Source organism: Gymnodraco acuticeps, unplaced genomic scaffold (assembly GCF_902827175.1).
Source record: "Gymnodraco acuticeps unplaced genomic scaffold, fGymAcu1.1, whole genome shotgun sequence".
In the NCBI taxonomy this organism is placed as follows: domain Eukaryota; kingdom Metazoa; phylum Chordata; class Actinopteri; order Perciformes; family Bathydraconidae; genus Gymnodraco; species Gymnodraco acuticeps.
Genome location: NW_022990919.1, coordinates 432,283 through 448,915, shown reverse-complemented (window position 1 = coordinate 448,915; position 16,633 = coordinate 432,283). Strand labels below are relative to the sequence as shown.

Here is a 16,633-nt window from a genome sequence, read left to right as displayed (position 1 = left end):
CCCATCCAGCTCTCGCTTCGGGTCCACTAAGACAAAGAAATAAAGACGTAAAGAATAAAAACAAAACCAAAAAAAGCAAATAAGGATTTATGTGAAATTGCACTCAAAGGAAGCAGACTTGTGAGTCATGGAATACAGTCATAGCATATTGTGTTAGTTTTACTAGTTAATAATAATATAATACACACCATTTGTGTTCCCCTGGTTCACAGCAGCTCCATGTTTGGCAGTGAAGTGCCTAATCATGGAGGAAGTATTCCCATGATACTTCAGTTCAGTTGAACACACCAAGCACTAGACCTGTAGAGAAAGGCATTTGTAAATAAAAATGCAATTTCAGTCTATAAAGCTATAGCCTAATGGCTACATTGATCATATACATAATTGTACTTTAATGCTACTTAATATAGATTTGAGATAACCATAGCTATAATACTGTAGTTGACCTAACTTATCATGCACAATCAGATTGAAGTGATCCCACATTTCAGAACGACCTCTCTTCCTGGCAGGCTCCATAATGATCCAAACGCAATACTAGCAACTCAACAGCAACAAGGCAAACTACCACGACAATCCCACAGATTGCCAAATTTTGCATTTTTTTGAGCGGTTATAAAGTGTCACTTACTAAGTGACGCTCAAATTCAAACAGTTTCAACCAGTCAGAATTGAGACGAGGCAGTGCATTGAATCACCTGATTGGACGGCGAACCAGTGAGTTGATTCATTCAGGAAATGAAGCAGTTGCTGGTTCGGACGTCACATGTCACGTGATTTGAAGCAGTTGCTGCTTCTGACGTGATATGTCACGTGATTTGAAGCAATCTTTGCTTTCAAATGTCCTGCAGGTCACCCTTGAAAAAGAGATCTTTTGATCTCAAGGGGCTTTCACCTGGTTAAATAAAGGCTACAAATCTTTGAAGCACTGCTTCTATGGAATAGGAAGTCCAGGGTTGAAGCTCCGTTCGAAGCTTCAGTGTCAAACTACCATCACTACACAATGGACTCAGCCGACCCAAAGACACTTCACGCCACCCTGTCAGCCCAAGGCGTGAAGATTTACCATCATGAGGAGCAGCTGGGCTTAATCAGCCAAGGAGTAAAAGACCTTGTAGGACGTCAGGCCGAGCTCCAAGACTCCGTCTCTTCACAGATTCAACAGTTGACAGTGCACATGCATCAATTCATCACTCATCTGCAGACTGCTCCTCCGGTGACGTCACCCACTGCTGACTTCTCCCCAGCCGAGAATCCTGCTGACGTTCTCAACCCGATCCAGGCTGCCTCCTCATCATTGTGTCTGGCTCTCCCGGAGAGATTCTCCGGAGACTCCAATAACTGCAGAGCCTTCCTTGTGCAGTGCGACCTGCATTTCCAACACAACCCAGGATCCTTTTCATCAGACCATGCAAAGGTGGCATTCATCGTGTCCCATTTAATGGGGAGAGCTGCAGCCTGGGCTACCGCAGAATGGTCCAGAGACTCTGAGATCTGCTATTCATTGTCCGACTTCATAGACACTATGAGCCGCATATTCGACCACTCATCGCCTGCCACAGAAGCCAGCAGAAGACTTCTGCAGATGCATCAGCACAACTGTCAGGTGGTTGATCATGCCATGGAGTTTCTCACTGCGGCAGCAGACAGCGGGTGGAACACTCCGGCTCTCCGCGGCGCTTTCATGACCGGACTTTCAGATCCAATAAAGGACCAGCTGGCTCCCCTGGAGGTGCCACGGGACCTAGAGTTTCTCATCTCTGTGTCCATCCGGGTCGACAAACGACTTCGGGAGAAGGAGCGGGTGCGCCGGCGCACCGGTGTCAGACATCCCAGTTTCCAGGGCTTCCCTCAGAGAACTCTCAAACCAGGAAGGTCTTTCCAGCCCACGACTTCAGACCACCGGAGGACAGCACCTCCGCTTGACTCAGAGGAACCCATGCAGCTGGGTAGGACCAGGCTTTCTCTGGAGGAGAAGCAGCACCGTCTGCGGTAGGGCTGCTGTTTCTACTGTGGCCAGCTGGATCACGAACTCGCCTCCTGCCCTGGAAAAGACCGAGCTTACCAGACAAGAGGAGGGCGCTGGTGAGCAATCATTCCACATATTTTCCTCCTCGTCCCGTTACCCAGGTAAACATCTTCATTAATAATCAGGCCCTTGACCAAGGGGAACTAATAGACTCAGGGGCTGACGAAAGTCTAATGGACTGGGAGCATAGTCCACAGCTACAGATACAAACTGTCCCTCTATCTCGCCCCATTAAAGCCAGTGCCTTAGGGCCTAAAGCATACACTGCTTTATCATCTACACTGAACAAAAATATAAATGCAACACTTTTGTTTTTGCTCCCATTTTTCATGAGATGAACTCAAAGATCTAAAACATTTTCTATATACACAAAATAACCATTTCTCTCAAATATTGTTCACAAATCTGAAAAAATCTGTGATAATGAGCACTTCTCCTTTGCCGAGATAATCCATCCCACCTCACAGGTGTGGCATATCAAGATGCTGATTAGACAGCATGATTATTGCACAGGTGTGCCTTAGGCTGGCCACAATAAAAGGCCACTCTAAAATGTTTTATCACACAGCACAATGCCACAGATGTCGCAAGTTTTGAGGGAGCATGCAATTGGCATGCTGACAGCAGGAATGTCCACCAGAGCTGTTGCCCGTGAATTGAATGTTCATTTCTCTACCATAAGCCGTCTCCAAAGGCATTTCAGAGAATTTGGCAGTACATCCAACCGGCCTCACAACCGCAGCCCAGGACCTCCACATTCAGCATCCAAAATCGTCTGAGACCAGCCACTCGGACAGCTGCTGCAACAATCGCTTTGCATAACCAAAGAATTTCTGCACAAACTGTCAGAAACCGTCTCAGGGAAGCTCATCTGCATGCTGAGTCCTCATCGGGGTCTCGACCTGACTCCGGTTCGTCGTTGTAACCGACTTGAGTGGGCAAATGCTCACATTCGATGGCGTCTGGCACGTTGGAGAGGTGTTCTCTTCACGGATGAATCCTGGTTTTCACTGTTCAGGGCAGATGGCAGACAGCGTGTGTGGCGTTGTGTGGGTGAGCGGTTTTCTGATGTCAATGTTGTGAATCGAGTGGCCCATGGTGGTGGTGGGGTTATGGTATGGGCAGGCGTATGTTATGGACGACGAACACAGGTGCATTTTATTGATGGCATTGTGAATGCACAGAGATACCGTGACGAGATCCTGAGGCCCATTGTTGTGCCATTCATCCACGACCATCACCTCATGTTGCAGCATGATAATGCACGGCCCCACGTTGCAAGGATCTGTACACAATTCCTGGAGGCTGAAAACATCCCAGTTCTTGCATGGCCAGCATACTCACCGGACATGTCACCCATTGAGCATGTTTGGGATGCTCTGGATCGGCGTATACGACAGCGTGTTCCAGTTCCTGCCAATATCCAGCAGCTTGGCACAGCCATTGAAGAGGAGTGGACCAACATTCCACAGGCCACGATCAACAACCTGATCAACTCTATGCGAAGGAGATGTGTTGCACTGCGTGAGGCAAATGGTGGTCAGACCAGATACTGACTGGTTTTCGGACCCCCCCCCAGACCCCCCCAATAAAGCAAAACTGCACGTTTCAGAGTGGCCTTTTATTGTGGCCAGCCTAAGGCACACCTGTGCAATAATCATGCTGTCTAATCAGCATCTTGATATGCCACACCTGTGAGGTGGGATGGATTATCTCGGCAAAGGAGAAGTGCTCACTATCACAGATTTTTTCAGATTTGTGAACAATATTTGAGAGAAATGGTTATTTTGTGTATATAGAAAATGTTTTAGATCTTTGAGTTCATCTCATGAAAAATGGGAGCAAAAACAAAAGTGTTGCATTTATATTTTTGTTCAGTGTATTTAACTCTAAATGGGTCCATCATCTATACAATGTACATCATTATAGTGTGTATCCAGCCTGCTGCTAGATTTGTACTATTTTCAACTTTCAGCTTTATTATTTGATCTTACTTGTTATTTTTCTCTTAGTAACTTCTACCCCTTCCCCCTCCTTTATGATCCAATTAATTACCACCTTTCCCCATTCCTACATTTGGAAATGCTTCATCTAACGATGTTTATGTCATCACCTACACCCCGAAGCACATTAGGGTGTAGCTGATGAGATGCATGCCATTCCTCTAACAAGAACCCAGTGACAGCCATCAGTCAGCAGGGGGAGGGCATTGTGCCAAATTCCAACTCTGCAGGCCAAACCTGTATTTGCAAATAACCTAACATCGTCAGGTTCTGCAAAGGTGTCACAGAGTACTGTAAGTTAATATCTGCGTGGTGACACATTAATAAAGCAGCTGACAGATTATGACTGTCGTTGCAATTTAACGTCAACTGCTATCTCTAGAAAATTAGAAGTTAGGCAAATGTGCAAAGAAACACAATATTCATATAAAGTCCTTTAACATCTTTAATGTGTGCACGCATGACGCCTCCCCAATGTGTCCTGCTGTCTGTGAAACAGACTCTTTTATAGGTAACATCAAAGATCCTTTACATGTCACACAACTCCATTCGGGCCAGCCTATAGGATGTCACAGAAGCCCCCATGCAACATGTTTATTCCTCCATCTATTTCCTGTAGTCATAAAACCCTTTATCTTACCCCCGTGAACACAGAACAAATGTTCTTCTCATACATAGCATATTTACAGTATTACATCAGAGCATGTTATCTCTAAGGATTTAAAAATACTTCCAGGATACCACTTTGTTAAAAGTAACATTACACTTTATTAAGCTTAAATTCCATAATTGCCATAACATGACTTTCATTAAAGAGTTAAGCTGCAGGGCCGTTTTGCTATGAGTTTCTTTCACGTTAACAAACGTTTAGTGGATTGATCATTTTCCGATTGAAAACCTTTCTACAAATAAAATGGTTTGCATTATTTTTAAGTTGAGATAAAGTAAAGGGGTTAGGGCAGGGGTAGGCAAGTAAGTTTGGCCGTGGGCCAATTTTTTGCTGAGCCGCAAGATGGCGGGCCAGAACATAATCAAAGCCTAATTCAAGGAATTTATTTTGGTAAGAGGGCGCAGCGCCCCTGTTCAGAAAAAACTGATATTGCTGATAACCCTCCCCATCAACACTCTGATGCGCAGTCAGATCCGCTGATTGGTTCACTGATGATATAAACGCCCAATCCAGAGCCTCTGGCTAGACCCGCCCAAAGGGAGGCTCGTCCTCTCTAGCCCCATTTCAGTCCCAAAGCCAGGGCTATTATCTGTATTTTAACAGACTTATCTTTTAAATTGAGGTGTATTTATTGTTCTCTTCAAAGTAAATTTTTCTCTGAAATTTTAGGGAGGATGGTCCTCCTTTTCCTCAATGGACGAGCCTCCACTGAGTAAAGTAGAGTTATTAACTAGGTAGCATGTGTTATTTAGCATACTTTTATTCTGATAAGTATTGTCAAGTTCTCTGGGTTTTTGGCATTTATTTGAGTGTTTGCCCACATTTGAGAGGCTTGAGGGACAACTGGAATCCTTTTTCCTTTTCTTTATTTCAACTTTTCAAGGACACATTAGGATTCTTTCAGGTTGAAAACCTTTAAAAAATACCAAAGGACAAAATAAATCAATTACAGCAGTTTTGCTTTGTAATTTCATATATTAAAACCTAAATTAATCAGTAACCAAGTATTTTACTCAAACTCAATGTATTTAATAGTTAAATAAGTACTTTAATTGACCTGGTTCTCCCCAACCACACATTTGCCATATGTGACCCGCTCTCTCGAAATCAGTCGAAAGTCGCAACGGCTCATTTCAAAATAAACGTGGATTTGCATAAAAAAATAGTTTTTCGGGGATCGGGTGTTTTGTTTGATTTTAAATAAACAAAGTCTTGGCTTTCAGAATATGACATTTTTATTTCCAAAATCACACGATAAATACATGTTTGAAGCTTGTAAAGGGAAGATGACAGCTCTCCCTTGCCACTCTGCTCTTCCACAGTGCCGCTTCCCCTCCCTCCGCTGACATTATGAATGTAAGCGGATATGTCGGGACAGAATTTATTTTACCGGACACATTTGAAACCGGTCATGTTTCAATAATAATAATAAGAATTGTGTAGCAGAGTTTCCGTTAGCAGGTAATCACCAGCAAGGGCGCCGGAAGCGAGGGGGCCATTGGCCCCCCCACTTTATGGCCCTGCCCCACATTTTCGGAGCAGCGGATGCCGCGGAACCCTGTACAAATCCCGTTTCAATAATTCCCCTCTACTCTAAAGTCGCATCTAAAAAGAACGCCATCTGATCTAGCTGTGTATATTTTTGTTATTTTTTATTGTTATATTCAATCTCATTAGCTACAGGCATTTTTGAAGCTTGTAAAGGGAAGAACACAGCTCGCCTCTCACTCGCCACTCTGCTCTTCCACAGCACCGCTTCCCCTCCCTCCGCTGACATTATGAATGTAAGGCATAGTAATCATAGATAACACCGCAGGGTCCGTTAGTTTGTTTTCATCTGATTTCAAATAAACAAAGTTTTGGCTTTCAGAATATTAAACTTGTTTCGGCAAATTCAGATGATAAATACAGCTTTGAAGCTTTTAACGGCATAATTACAAGCGGAGAACGGAGTAACTTGACGTCACAGCAAGCATAACAGCCGGTGTTTCTCCTGAGAGTTTTCCCCGGGAAACAAACGCAAAAATACACAAACACACACGTATACACGCACACACACACACACACACTCGCGAGCTTCCCCCAGACCAGTAATCCAAACGAAAATATCTTCCCTCCGTACTACTTTGATCATTTGCTCCGCTAAGTAATCTTCAACGTAAACAGATCTAGACGGAACCATGACACTATCTGATGTAGGGGTTGGTTATAATTTGTATTTGCATTTCCATAGATCATGTACCTAAAGGAGTCCCTGTTCGTGGACCCATTTGGGGCCACAGACGCACAGATAGAAAAATGCAAGTACGTAACAAGGTGAATGAAATGTCAGCTTTGATGTGTGCATTAGACAAATACATGTATTCATACACCATGGATCATCTTTTGGGAGCAACAAAAAGGTCATTCAAGCATTTTTGTCCTTTAACACGATTCAGCTGATCTTAAATTAAATGATTTTAATTGGGCATATGTTAAAATTGGCAAACTGTAATAAATGTTTGTTTTGTGTGTAGAGCATTGGTCTGCAAAAAGTGTCCGAAAATAGGGAGATGGGCATGCGCAACCGTTGCTCACCCCAAACAACAGGACTCATCGTCATGCGAGGTGTTTGTGTGCAAGGTAAACATTTGATTATATCTGTTGCTATTTGTCATTATTAAAAAGTCCTCAAAATGATACTTATCAGACACTTTTTAGCTTGCAGAGCAGATATTGTCTGGGGAAAATGTCGACTACCCTGTTGACCAGAAGGGTGTGGCCATGTTGCGGCTGGACATGTCAATGTCTCTGGTGACAAATTCAGGTATACAGAACTCTACCAGGTAAACTTGAATGTGTCTATATTGCCATTAAACTACATTATCTTCTTTTTTGCAGATGACCTATCCCAGCTATGTAGGGCTTGTGGGGAGCTCAGCTCATTGGCTGAAGGGGACATTGATACGTCGTGGGTATGTAGAGAAATGCATGTCCTTCTGCTGGAAGACTGGGAATGCACCTTGGATAGGTTACCTCAACATCACTGGGTGAACACTCACTATCACACAGCTATTGCAAATGTATAGTTGAATTCACCTAACTTGCATGTCTTTGCACTTTCGGTGGGCACTGGAGCAGCAGAAGGAACATACCAACACAGACTCCAAACAGAAAGGACCACAGCTAAGATTGTAACCCTATATCTGACACCCATTGCCATACTATATATATATATGTATATAATATGGCTTAAAGTGTACATACATTCGTTCACATTATAAATGATGGTCGGGTTGCATTTTTTAACAAGGTTAATCTAAAATATTATAGAGTGGTGGTTCGATACGTCGTGTTGATCCGTGGCGCACTCATAACGCGCAGGGCTGGAGTGACTTTTGCTGTTGGGACTCGGGTTTGAGTCCAGCATGAACTTTTTTGTTATTTTCATGTCGATGGACACTGAATATTATGTAGTTTGAATAGAGGATTCCTAATATTGTCACCATCAGCATTTTAAAGTCTAAATATCCCTGCACATGCAGCAATGACATTTTTGCTGCTATCTTTGCAAAATGAGTTAACAGTCACATGTTATCTGGATGAGTGCTGCAGAATGCCGTTTTTATAAGGGATACATGTGTGTGTCTTTCATATTAAACATGATCGCTGGTAGATAGCCACAGAAATCGTAACACAGTTTAACCTGGGCGGATCCCATTTTCCCATGGGCGAATCGCAGTTTACCTGAGAGGATCACAGTTTAACACAGCTGAAGACTTCTCCACGCTGCTTTCAAACTCTGAGTAAACAACGTGTGCTTCACTGGGAGGCTGTCTGAAGGTGTACACAGGTCTCAGATGGACTTGGTATCACATTAAGAACGATATTCAGTAATAAGTCGGGCAACAATAGCTGGTTTTAATGATTTATTGGAGCTCGCAATGTTTTGAACAGACATCCCCAGTCAACTCGTTTTTCTTTTTGTAGTCCTCGCTGTTCGCGTCCGGATATCTCCATCGTAACCACAACCTCACACACTGGTACTGAAAGTGCATCAAAGTGTTCCTACCGAGCCAAATATACCAAAAGATTTAAGTAAACGACAGAAGAAGAGATCGAAATGTGTATTTCAGTCGGTAGGCCACGCCTCCACATCTGTGCCACAGTTGATCGGGAAAACAGTTAATCCGGAACACCGGTCAGGTCCCTCACCCCCAGGTTGATGGCGCCCAGCTGCTCCTCATGCTGGTGTAGTCTCGTTCCTTGAGCTCGCAGAGCTATCTTCACTGTCTCTGAATCCGCTGGGTCCATATTTGGTCAGTTCGTACTCTTATGAACTGAGACACAGGACGCAGGACCCAAAAGCAGGACTCGGAGACAGTTGTCCAAAAATAGAATGTTGTTTAATAACAAAAACAAAGTTGTACTTTCCAAAAATAGAAAGTAGTTAAATAACAAAACTAAGTAGTACTTCAAAACAAAACTCACTTGACAAAAGGTATATTTCTCAAAGTGAAGTTTCAGGAGTCAAAAGGCCCAGGTTCTCACAACATGAAACATAACGAACTGACATGGGACAAAGAAACACAAGGGCTATTTATACGTGAGGAGGATGGGCACAGGTGAAAACTATCAGGGCAGGGCCAAGCAATGCCAAGGGCGGGAAACACATAAAGGCAGGACATGTGGGATCTGGAATGAGAGGGAAGGATTACTTTCAAAATAAAAACAGGAAGTGACGAGATCAAAACACTAGAGTAAAAAACATAACTTGACCTCACATAACTGTCGAGTCACAACACATAAAAGGACACGTTGAATTTACAAATGCTCAGCCTTTCAAGGAATAGAGGATATTTAAAGGGGACATAAGTATGTGACAGATGGAATATTAAAGTGAGGCTGAACACGACTTTTCTTTATTAATAACTTTTTACAGTTTAAATGAATACTGTCTGACCATCTTAAATTCCGGAAAATACAAAATAATGTAAAAATGTTCAGCCGCGTTTAAATACTTCTAATTAAACAATCTGAGTGGGATAATTCTTCCCTGGTGATGTTTTTTTAATTGGAGGTCATCAATGTTAAAATGTCAAGATCCAGTTCTAATTTCTTAAAATGTACCTCTAATTATATCAACGTAAGTAAGAGGCATTCTAAAGTAACGTTTTTTAGAAGTTTACCACTTTCATGTTGATTGACTTAAAGACATTATTATTAATGTATTCCAGTTTAAAATGCTTGTTTCATATTGTTTTCATAGTCAAAGGTTTTTACAGAGGGGATTTTACATCTTTCACTCCACAAATCAGAAAATAATATAATATAATGTATTTAGTAATAAAAGGCTATCAGAAACTCTGAATGATATCTGAACAAAGGTCTGTGTAAACACTGCTGAAATAACTTTGTGGAGATTTCTCCCTCACAGTATCAGAAATAACACATTTTGAGATAACAGCTTTTAAAGATATGGATTGTAAAATTGATACATTTCATACACACTAAAATAGATAATAGATATCACCATAAAACTTCACCAGTTGATTATTATTTTCTAAGGAACCTGGGGCTGAAGTAGTTTAACCAGAAATGTGTATCTGCGTTGATGAGGGGACCGACAGGTTAGACCGGTCCTACGGGGGGAGAAGTCAGGACCGGTCCTACGGGGGAGAAGTCAGGACCGGTCCTACGGGGGAGAAGTCAGGACCGGTCCTACGGGGGAGAAGTCAGGACCGGTCCTACGGGGGAGAAGTCAGGACCGGTCCTACGGGGTAGAAGTCAGGACCGGTCCTACGGGGGAGAAGTCAGGACCGGTCCTACGGGGTAGAAGTCAGGACCGGTCCTACGGGGGAGAAGTCAGGACCGGTCCTACGGGGGAGAAGTCAGGACCGGTCCTACGGGGTAGAAGTCAGGACCGGTCCTACGGGGGAGAAGTCAGGACCGGTCCTACGGGGGAGAAGTCAGGACCGGTCCTACGGGGGGAGAAGTCAGGACCGGTCCTACGGGGGAGAAGTCAGGACCGGTCCTACGGGGGGAGAAGTCAGGACCGGTCCTACGGGGGAGAAGTCAGGACCGGTCCTACGGGGGAGAAGTCAGCTATGTGTTTTCAGTCAGACACCCTTCATTTGGTTTGCTGGTTGATTTGAGGTTCCTTTCTGTGGTCTCCTCTCTTCTGTCTGGTCTTGTGTCAGGTTGTGACGGACATTTTTTGAAAGGAAATAAAAAGTTAAAATAAAAACAGAGACAAAGGTGACTCTTAAAAATATATATAAAAAAGATATGCTGTATGTTCTCCTCTTTCAGCTCTGAGGTTCAAGATGAATTGTCATTTGCACAACAACTAAAGCTTAGTTCGGGCAATGAACATCTTGAGTCCCAGCCTCCCACAACAATGAAAAAAACAATATACATGAGATAAAAAGAAGAAAATACAAAACTAATAATATCTCGTCATTTATTAGTTGATTTATAATTTTCCATAAACAGCTAATAAAGTAGCTAGTAATTAAAGCTGTAAAATAAGAAATTTGGAGTAAAAAATGTAGTATCAACCAAAAATCTAAAAGTGAAAATACTGTATTACTGAATATTCTCAAGTGACTTAAGTAAATATACTTAGTTACATTCCACCAGACCTGCACAGTTTCAGGTAAAGTTCAGCACATTTGATCTGTTATTGTCTTCAGAGAGAATTGATGGGATTTAAGTGAATTTTACAGAAAGATAAATGTGTCGTCTACATACACGTATATATGTTCCTTTAAATGTTTTATACTGAATGCTATAAGTTAGCCACTTTTTAAGCGCATCCTATAATTTCCATCAAATCAGTTGAAGATGTGCTCTTTGTTTTAACCATTCCACATGCATTCTTTGCACGAAACCTGAAAGAACAAAACGTTTTCCCCATAAGGGTCAATACAAAATGTGACCATAGACACCTTCATCATCTAATATCTCCAAATCTATATAACAAAGATGTCAAACTTGGTACACTGGCTCCCTATAACTTTACGCATAAGATCTCCAAACATGGTCCTAATAACGCCAACATCTGGCCAATATTAAAGCACTTTGCATTATTTTTGCACAGTTACCGACTTTCTTATTGTTGTAACAGATACTTTTTACAATGTTATACAGTTCTTTCACTTAAGTGAAGGATCGGAATACATTATAGATGTAATGTAACAGAAAACACACACATTTACATGTTTGAGTTCATCAGAAGTATTTTATTTGTGTTTTCTGGAACGGTTTGCTTGGTGTTGACAGATGTTTGTTCTCTCAAACTTCCTGGCTTTCAGAGCTGACCTCTTCATCGTCAGTGTACTCTTTGGTGATGATCAACACTTTCTGGGTTTTTGTGGTGGCCGGCGGGCTGCAGAACGACACAAACAGTTAGTCTCTATAACAATACTTTTTTTTCTTTTAACCTTTCATTTTACATTTTATATACATACCACTTTAAGGTTGTTTCTTCCCCAATCGTAACCCTTCTACAGAAAGTCTGCTGAGCATTCACACATCTCCATTTCTTTTTATTAGTTGCAAGATATATGATTTGTATGTTATTTGTGACTCGGACACCATGTTGATTGTCATTGTGGTTATTATGTATTAGTTTATTTGTTTTATAAAAATGAAAAAAATGGTTAACCCTTTTTTCTTGGTAAATAATCATAATTTGAATGAACTACCATTTGTGTCACACAAATTAGATGTATTAATCTGTCTCCCAGTATGGGCCGGTGCATTCACCTGAACAACTCTCCGTCCAACAGCCTCCTGTACTCGGAGATCTCCATCTCCAGCCGGGTCTTGGTGTCCAGCAGGACCTGGTACTCGTGTCCCTGTCTTTCTAGGTCGGACCTGAGCTGAGCTAGCTGGCCCTCAAGGCCCAACACCTTGTTCTGGTAGTCTCCCATCATGTTGGAGTAGCGGTTCTGTGTGTCACAGAGGGTCCCTTCCAGAGACGCTTTCTGAAGGAGAAGAAAGAATGTGAGGATTCAAAGATTCATAGGCTTTATTGTCATATGTGGAATAGCAATTGAATAAGATACAACCGAATGCCATACTATGTATGATGCTAAAATATATTTTAATTAAGATTGAATCCACCTTTATGAATTCCCAAATGGGAAATGTGTTCTTCATTCTGGTGTTATTTTACAATTGCACGCAGGCAAACTGGCCCTTCTCCAGCTACCAGTCCACACTCCATATTTCTGGTCTGATCTGCACCAATTCCATTCCCAAGCCAAGTCCCTTCAGACTGAGCTACTGCTGCCCAATTTTGATGCCAAAACTTTTGTTTTTGAGTAAAATGTGTATTTCAGGACTTGTATTTGTGACCACTCTATTATTGGTATTTCTCCTGAAGTACTGTAAGAGACCTGATTACTTCTTCCTCCATTGATTGAATGCTACAGTATACCCACCATGCTGAGCTGTGCTTGGAGCTCAATCTCCAGGCCCTGCAGCGTGCGTTTAACCTCTGTTATCTCCGAGCGAGAGGACTGGAGAGTCTCTGTGCTCACTGCCACCTCCTTATTGAGTTCTTCAGACTGCAAAACAACAAGAAAACATTGAAAAGTACATTAGAAATCAGATCTGCTTATAAATCAAACTGAAGATGACACTGTCACTTTCAATTCACAAACCTTTATTGCTCTCTGTACCTCTGGACGTTTTTATCTTTGAAAGTCGAAATCATGACATGGTAGACTACCATTTTTACCCAACATCTCATATTTGTTCCTGATATATCATATTGATTTTAATAGTCTTTCATTGCATTAAAATGCCTTTATTATAGAGACAGAAAGATAGACTGGACTGCTATAGTTTTTTTGTGAAGTCTAGTCTAAATGCGGAAAAACACAATCTTGCTAGAAATAATCCTGTTTGAGGAAGATGATTTCAGAAGTCATTAATGAAAAGTCACAAAAGGGTTTTTCATCAGATGGTTGACTTTGCTCACCTTGGCCTGAAACCAGACATCCAGATCTCTCCGGTTCTTGTTTGCCACGGTCTCGTAATGTTCTCTGATTTCACCCATAACAGCAGACAGGTCCTGCTGCGGTGCGGCATCCACCTCCACGTTCACCTGACCCCCCACCTGGGAGCCCATGGCCAACAGGTCCTGCAAGAGAACAGTTCCAAGACAAAATGAAGTCGATAATAAAGAATAGGTGTTAGTTTGTTCATCAGAATACAAATTTGAGTGTTTGCTGCATGCTTTTCTCTTTTTCATGTCATTTTTAAATGATTCTCCTTGTAATTGCTTCAGACTTAGGATTTGTCATATGTTGGGACATTACCAGCACCCAGTAATACAGATTGGATTTATTCACAGTCCTTTTCTGAGATACTGGTATGTTGAAAATAACTAAATTCCTTTCATTTTCAATATTTTACCTCTTTTAAAATCCAGCTGATTTAAATCTTATTGAGTTTGCAGGTTGTCGCCTACCTCCTTGTGGTTCTTCTTCAGCTGGATGAGTTCATCCCGCAGAGACTCGATATTCATCTCCAGATCCGATCTGCCCAGTGTCAGCTCGTCCAGGAGCCTCCTCAGCCCGCCGATGTCCCCCTCCACCGACTGACGTATGCCCAGCTCGTTCTCATACCTGCAACACACCAACCATTCCATCAGCTACTCCACCCGAAACAAACCCAGAGAAATCACAGCAAATTCTCATTTCGGTACATACTATAGCGCATCAGTACTTGATAAGGTGAGGCTTATTTGAAGATAATGTACTTACAGTACAGTATTCTTTCTGTTGATTAAACAACTATGAATATCCAATAATAATAATTATTATTATTATTATTAAAGATATATATAGATACTATACTTTACTATAATAATATCTGGAGTTGACGGCAAGAGGATAATATGTAAAGGGGATAGCATATGTCCTCCTAATTTCATCATGATACTGATAAATCATAGTCAGCAAGGGCCGAATAACAAAGAAATAAAAAATAATTAGTAAATATACAGAAAAAAACCCACATAAAACAGTTTATAAAAAGGTAAACATGATCAGGAAACTAGCATTAAAGGTATATTTGAGTAACCCATTGTTATCTATTATATGTCTTTTGTTTCTAATTACCTGTATTTTGCATCTCTAATTTTCTTTAAGTTCTAGTGGCCTTAACTAGGCTGGGCTTTGACAATACATTGAAAAGCTCCAATACATTAAATAAATGATCATGATCTCACTTGACCCTGAAGTCGTCAGTGGCCAGCTTGGCATTATCGATGGCCAGGTACAGAGATCCATTTTTGGTGGTGGCGTAAAGGATCTGAAACAAAGAGGACTCACCGTTAGTCTTTTATTCATCATCAGACTCTCTGAAAAGAACGTGAGACTCTAAGACAACATATTATCTCAATTCTACAAAATGACATTTCTGCAATGAAATGATTAAGTCCCAGTCTCCTCCAACACTGCAAGAATGGGAAAATGTGTGCAATAAAAACAGCACACTAAGGCCTATCTGCAGGTTGTTCCTGTTTTAGACTCAACATGAAAAGAGAAGAGATCATTATATTCAAACATAAGTCACATTTCTGCCTCATTGGTTTGTGTTGCCTGTATGCACATCATGCTAAACTGGAGCCTGAGCCTGATCCCGCTTCAGGAAGCCTTGCTGTGTTTAGGGTGTGGCTGAACCTGAATGCATCTTGCAGGAAACACATCGTGTTTCTCGTCTGTCTGTCTGCAGGCTGCACACCTGAGGGTCCTAACGTTGTCAGGGAGGAGGAATCTCTGAGCTGAACAAGATTCATTTTCACATGATCTCATTCTTTATTGTGGCTCTGCTTTGGGATCAGGGTTGAACATGAGACAGCATCCAATCCTGCAATCTACCTACACTGAGGCAACTGTTTGCAATTCTGTTGGTAATATGAATGCTTTAAGATCTCTTGGAATTCTCAAGAAAAGAAAGAAACATCTTATCCTGTGGACTGTTCAAATCAAGCAATGAATCAAGTAAACTAAATAACTACCATCTGGGAGGAGTCCAGATTTTAAAACAATTGTATTGCTCCTGCAATAAAAACATAAAATATGAAAACCAACAAAGCTTTATCTTTACTTTAATCTTTTTCACTGTCACCACTTTGCATCTTGCTCAGCAGCTATACTTGTGTAATGTTTATTGTACCTCTCTTTGTCTTGGATTTTCTGCATGTGGATTGGGTTTTATGACGTGGGTGGAAACTCAATCCAATTACCTTACATTGTGGGACAATAATGTGAAACCTGACTCCCTCACCTGGTCCTGCATGTCGCTAATGGCTGCCGTGAAGCCGGAGCAGTCGTGGCCTTCGGGTTTGGTCTTGCTCTCCAGGAAAAGTCTGATCTTCAGCTCCAGCTCTCCGTTGGCCTTCTCCAGAATGTGCACCTTGTCTAGGTATGTGGCCAGGCGCTCGTTCAGGTTGGTCATGGTGGCCTTCTTGTTGTTGTCATTTACATCTATGGCGTCTTTCAGGTTGAAGCCTGACCCGGCTCCGGAGGAAACCCCTGACCCGGCTCCGGAGGAAAACCCCGACCCGGCTCCGGAGGAAAACCCCGACCCGGCTCCGGAGGAAAACCCTGCTCCGGCCGAGGAGAAGCTCCTGGGGCCACTGCTGGAGATGCGGACCCCGGACCCCCCGGCACCACCGTACACGCTGGGGGCCCTCATGGAGCCTAGGCGGTTGCTGGAGGAGAAGCGAGCGTAGGAGGTCATGGTGGAGGAGTGCTGCTGCTCGGGATGCAGAGAAGAGTAAAGCACGCTATGTACTCAGATGCTTTATAGCGCCTGGAGTGAGGGGAGGGGTGCAGGGTCCGGCAGGAAGACGACAAACACAGCGAGCAGTCACAGCAGGAATTTCAAGCATCTGTCTGATGTCACTCTAAAAAGCCTGTTTGTTTCTGA

General features: G+C 42.3%; 1 protein-coding gene and 1 long non-coding RNA gene across 2 annotated transcripts; one reads left to right on the top strand and one right to left on the bottom strand.

Moving 5' to 3' along the window:
* Nucleotides 1-11,904: 11,904 nt before the first annotated feature.
* LOC117558031 (keratin, type I cytoskeletal 50 kDa-like) lies at nucleotides 11,905-16,495 on the bottom strand. Its single transcript, XM_034233990.1, has 7 exons — nucleotides 15,989-16,495; nucleotides 14,928-15,010; nucleotides 14,166-14,322; nucleotides 13,674-13,835; nucleotides 13,132-13,257; nucleotides 12,452-12,672; nucleotides 11,905-12,071 (listed from the first exon to the last, which is right to left on the bottom strand). Exons 1-7 carry the CDS (start codon nucleotides 16,442-16,444, stop codon nucleotides 11,978-11,980), a joined length of 1,299 nt encoding a protein of 432 aa, XP_034089881.1. The 5' UTR covers nucleotides 16,445-16,495; the 3' UTR covers nucleotides 11,905-11,977.
* On the top strand, nucleotides 11,975-15,791 carry LOC117558038. Its single transcript, XR_004570786.1, has 2 exons — nucleotides 11,975-14,430; nucleotides 15,434-15,791. It is a non-coding gene; the product is annotated as an uncharacterized LOC117558038 (long non-coding RNA).
* Nucleotides 16,496-16,633: the final 138 nt, after the last annotated feature.

What these genes read in the sequence shown, in the direction of transcription:
- LOC117558031 (XM_034233990.1), bottom strand. Translation starts at nt 16,444, where the DNA reads ATGACCTCCTACGCTCGCTTCTCCTCCAGCAACCGCCTAGGCTCCATG. An exon ending in TCCAAGCACAGCTCAGCATG is followed by an intron (nt 12,673 to 13,131) that starts GTGGGTATACTG and finishes CTTCTCCTTCAG; the next exon opens with AAAGCGTCTCTGGAAGGGAC. An exon ending in TTGGACGGAGAGTTGTTCAG is followed by an intron (nt 12,072 to 12,451) that starts GTGAATGCACCG and finishes GTCGTTCTGCAG; the next exon opens with CCCGCCGGCCACCACAAAAA.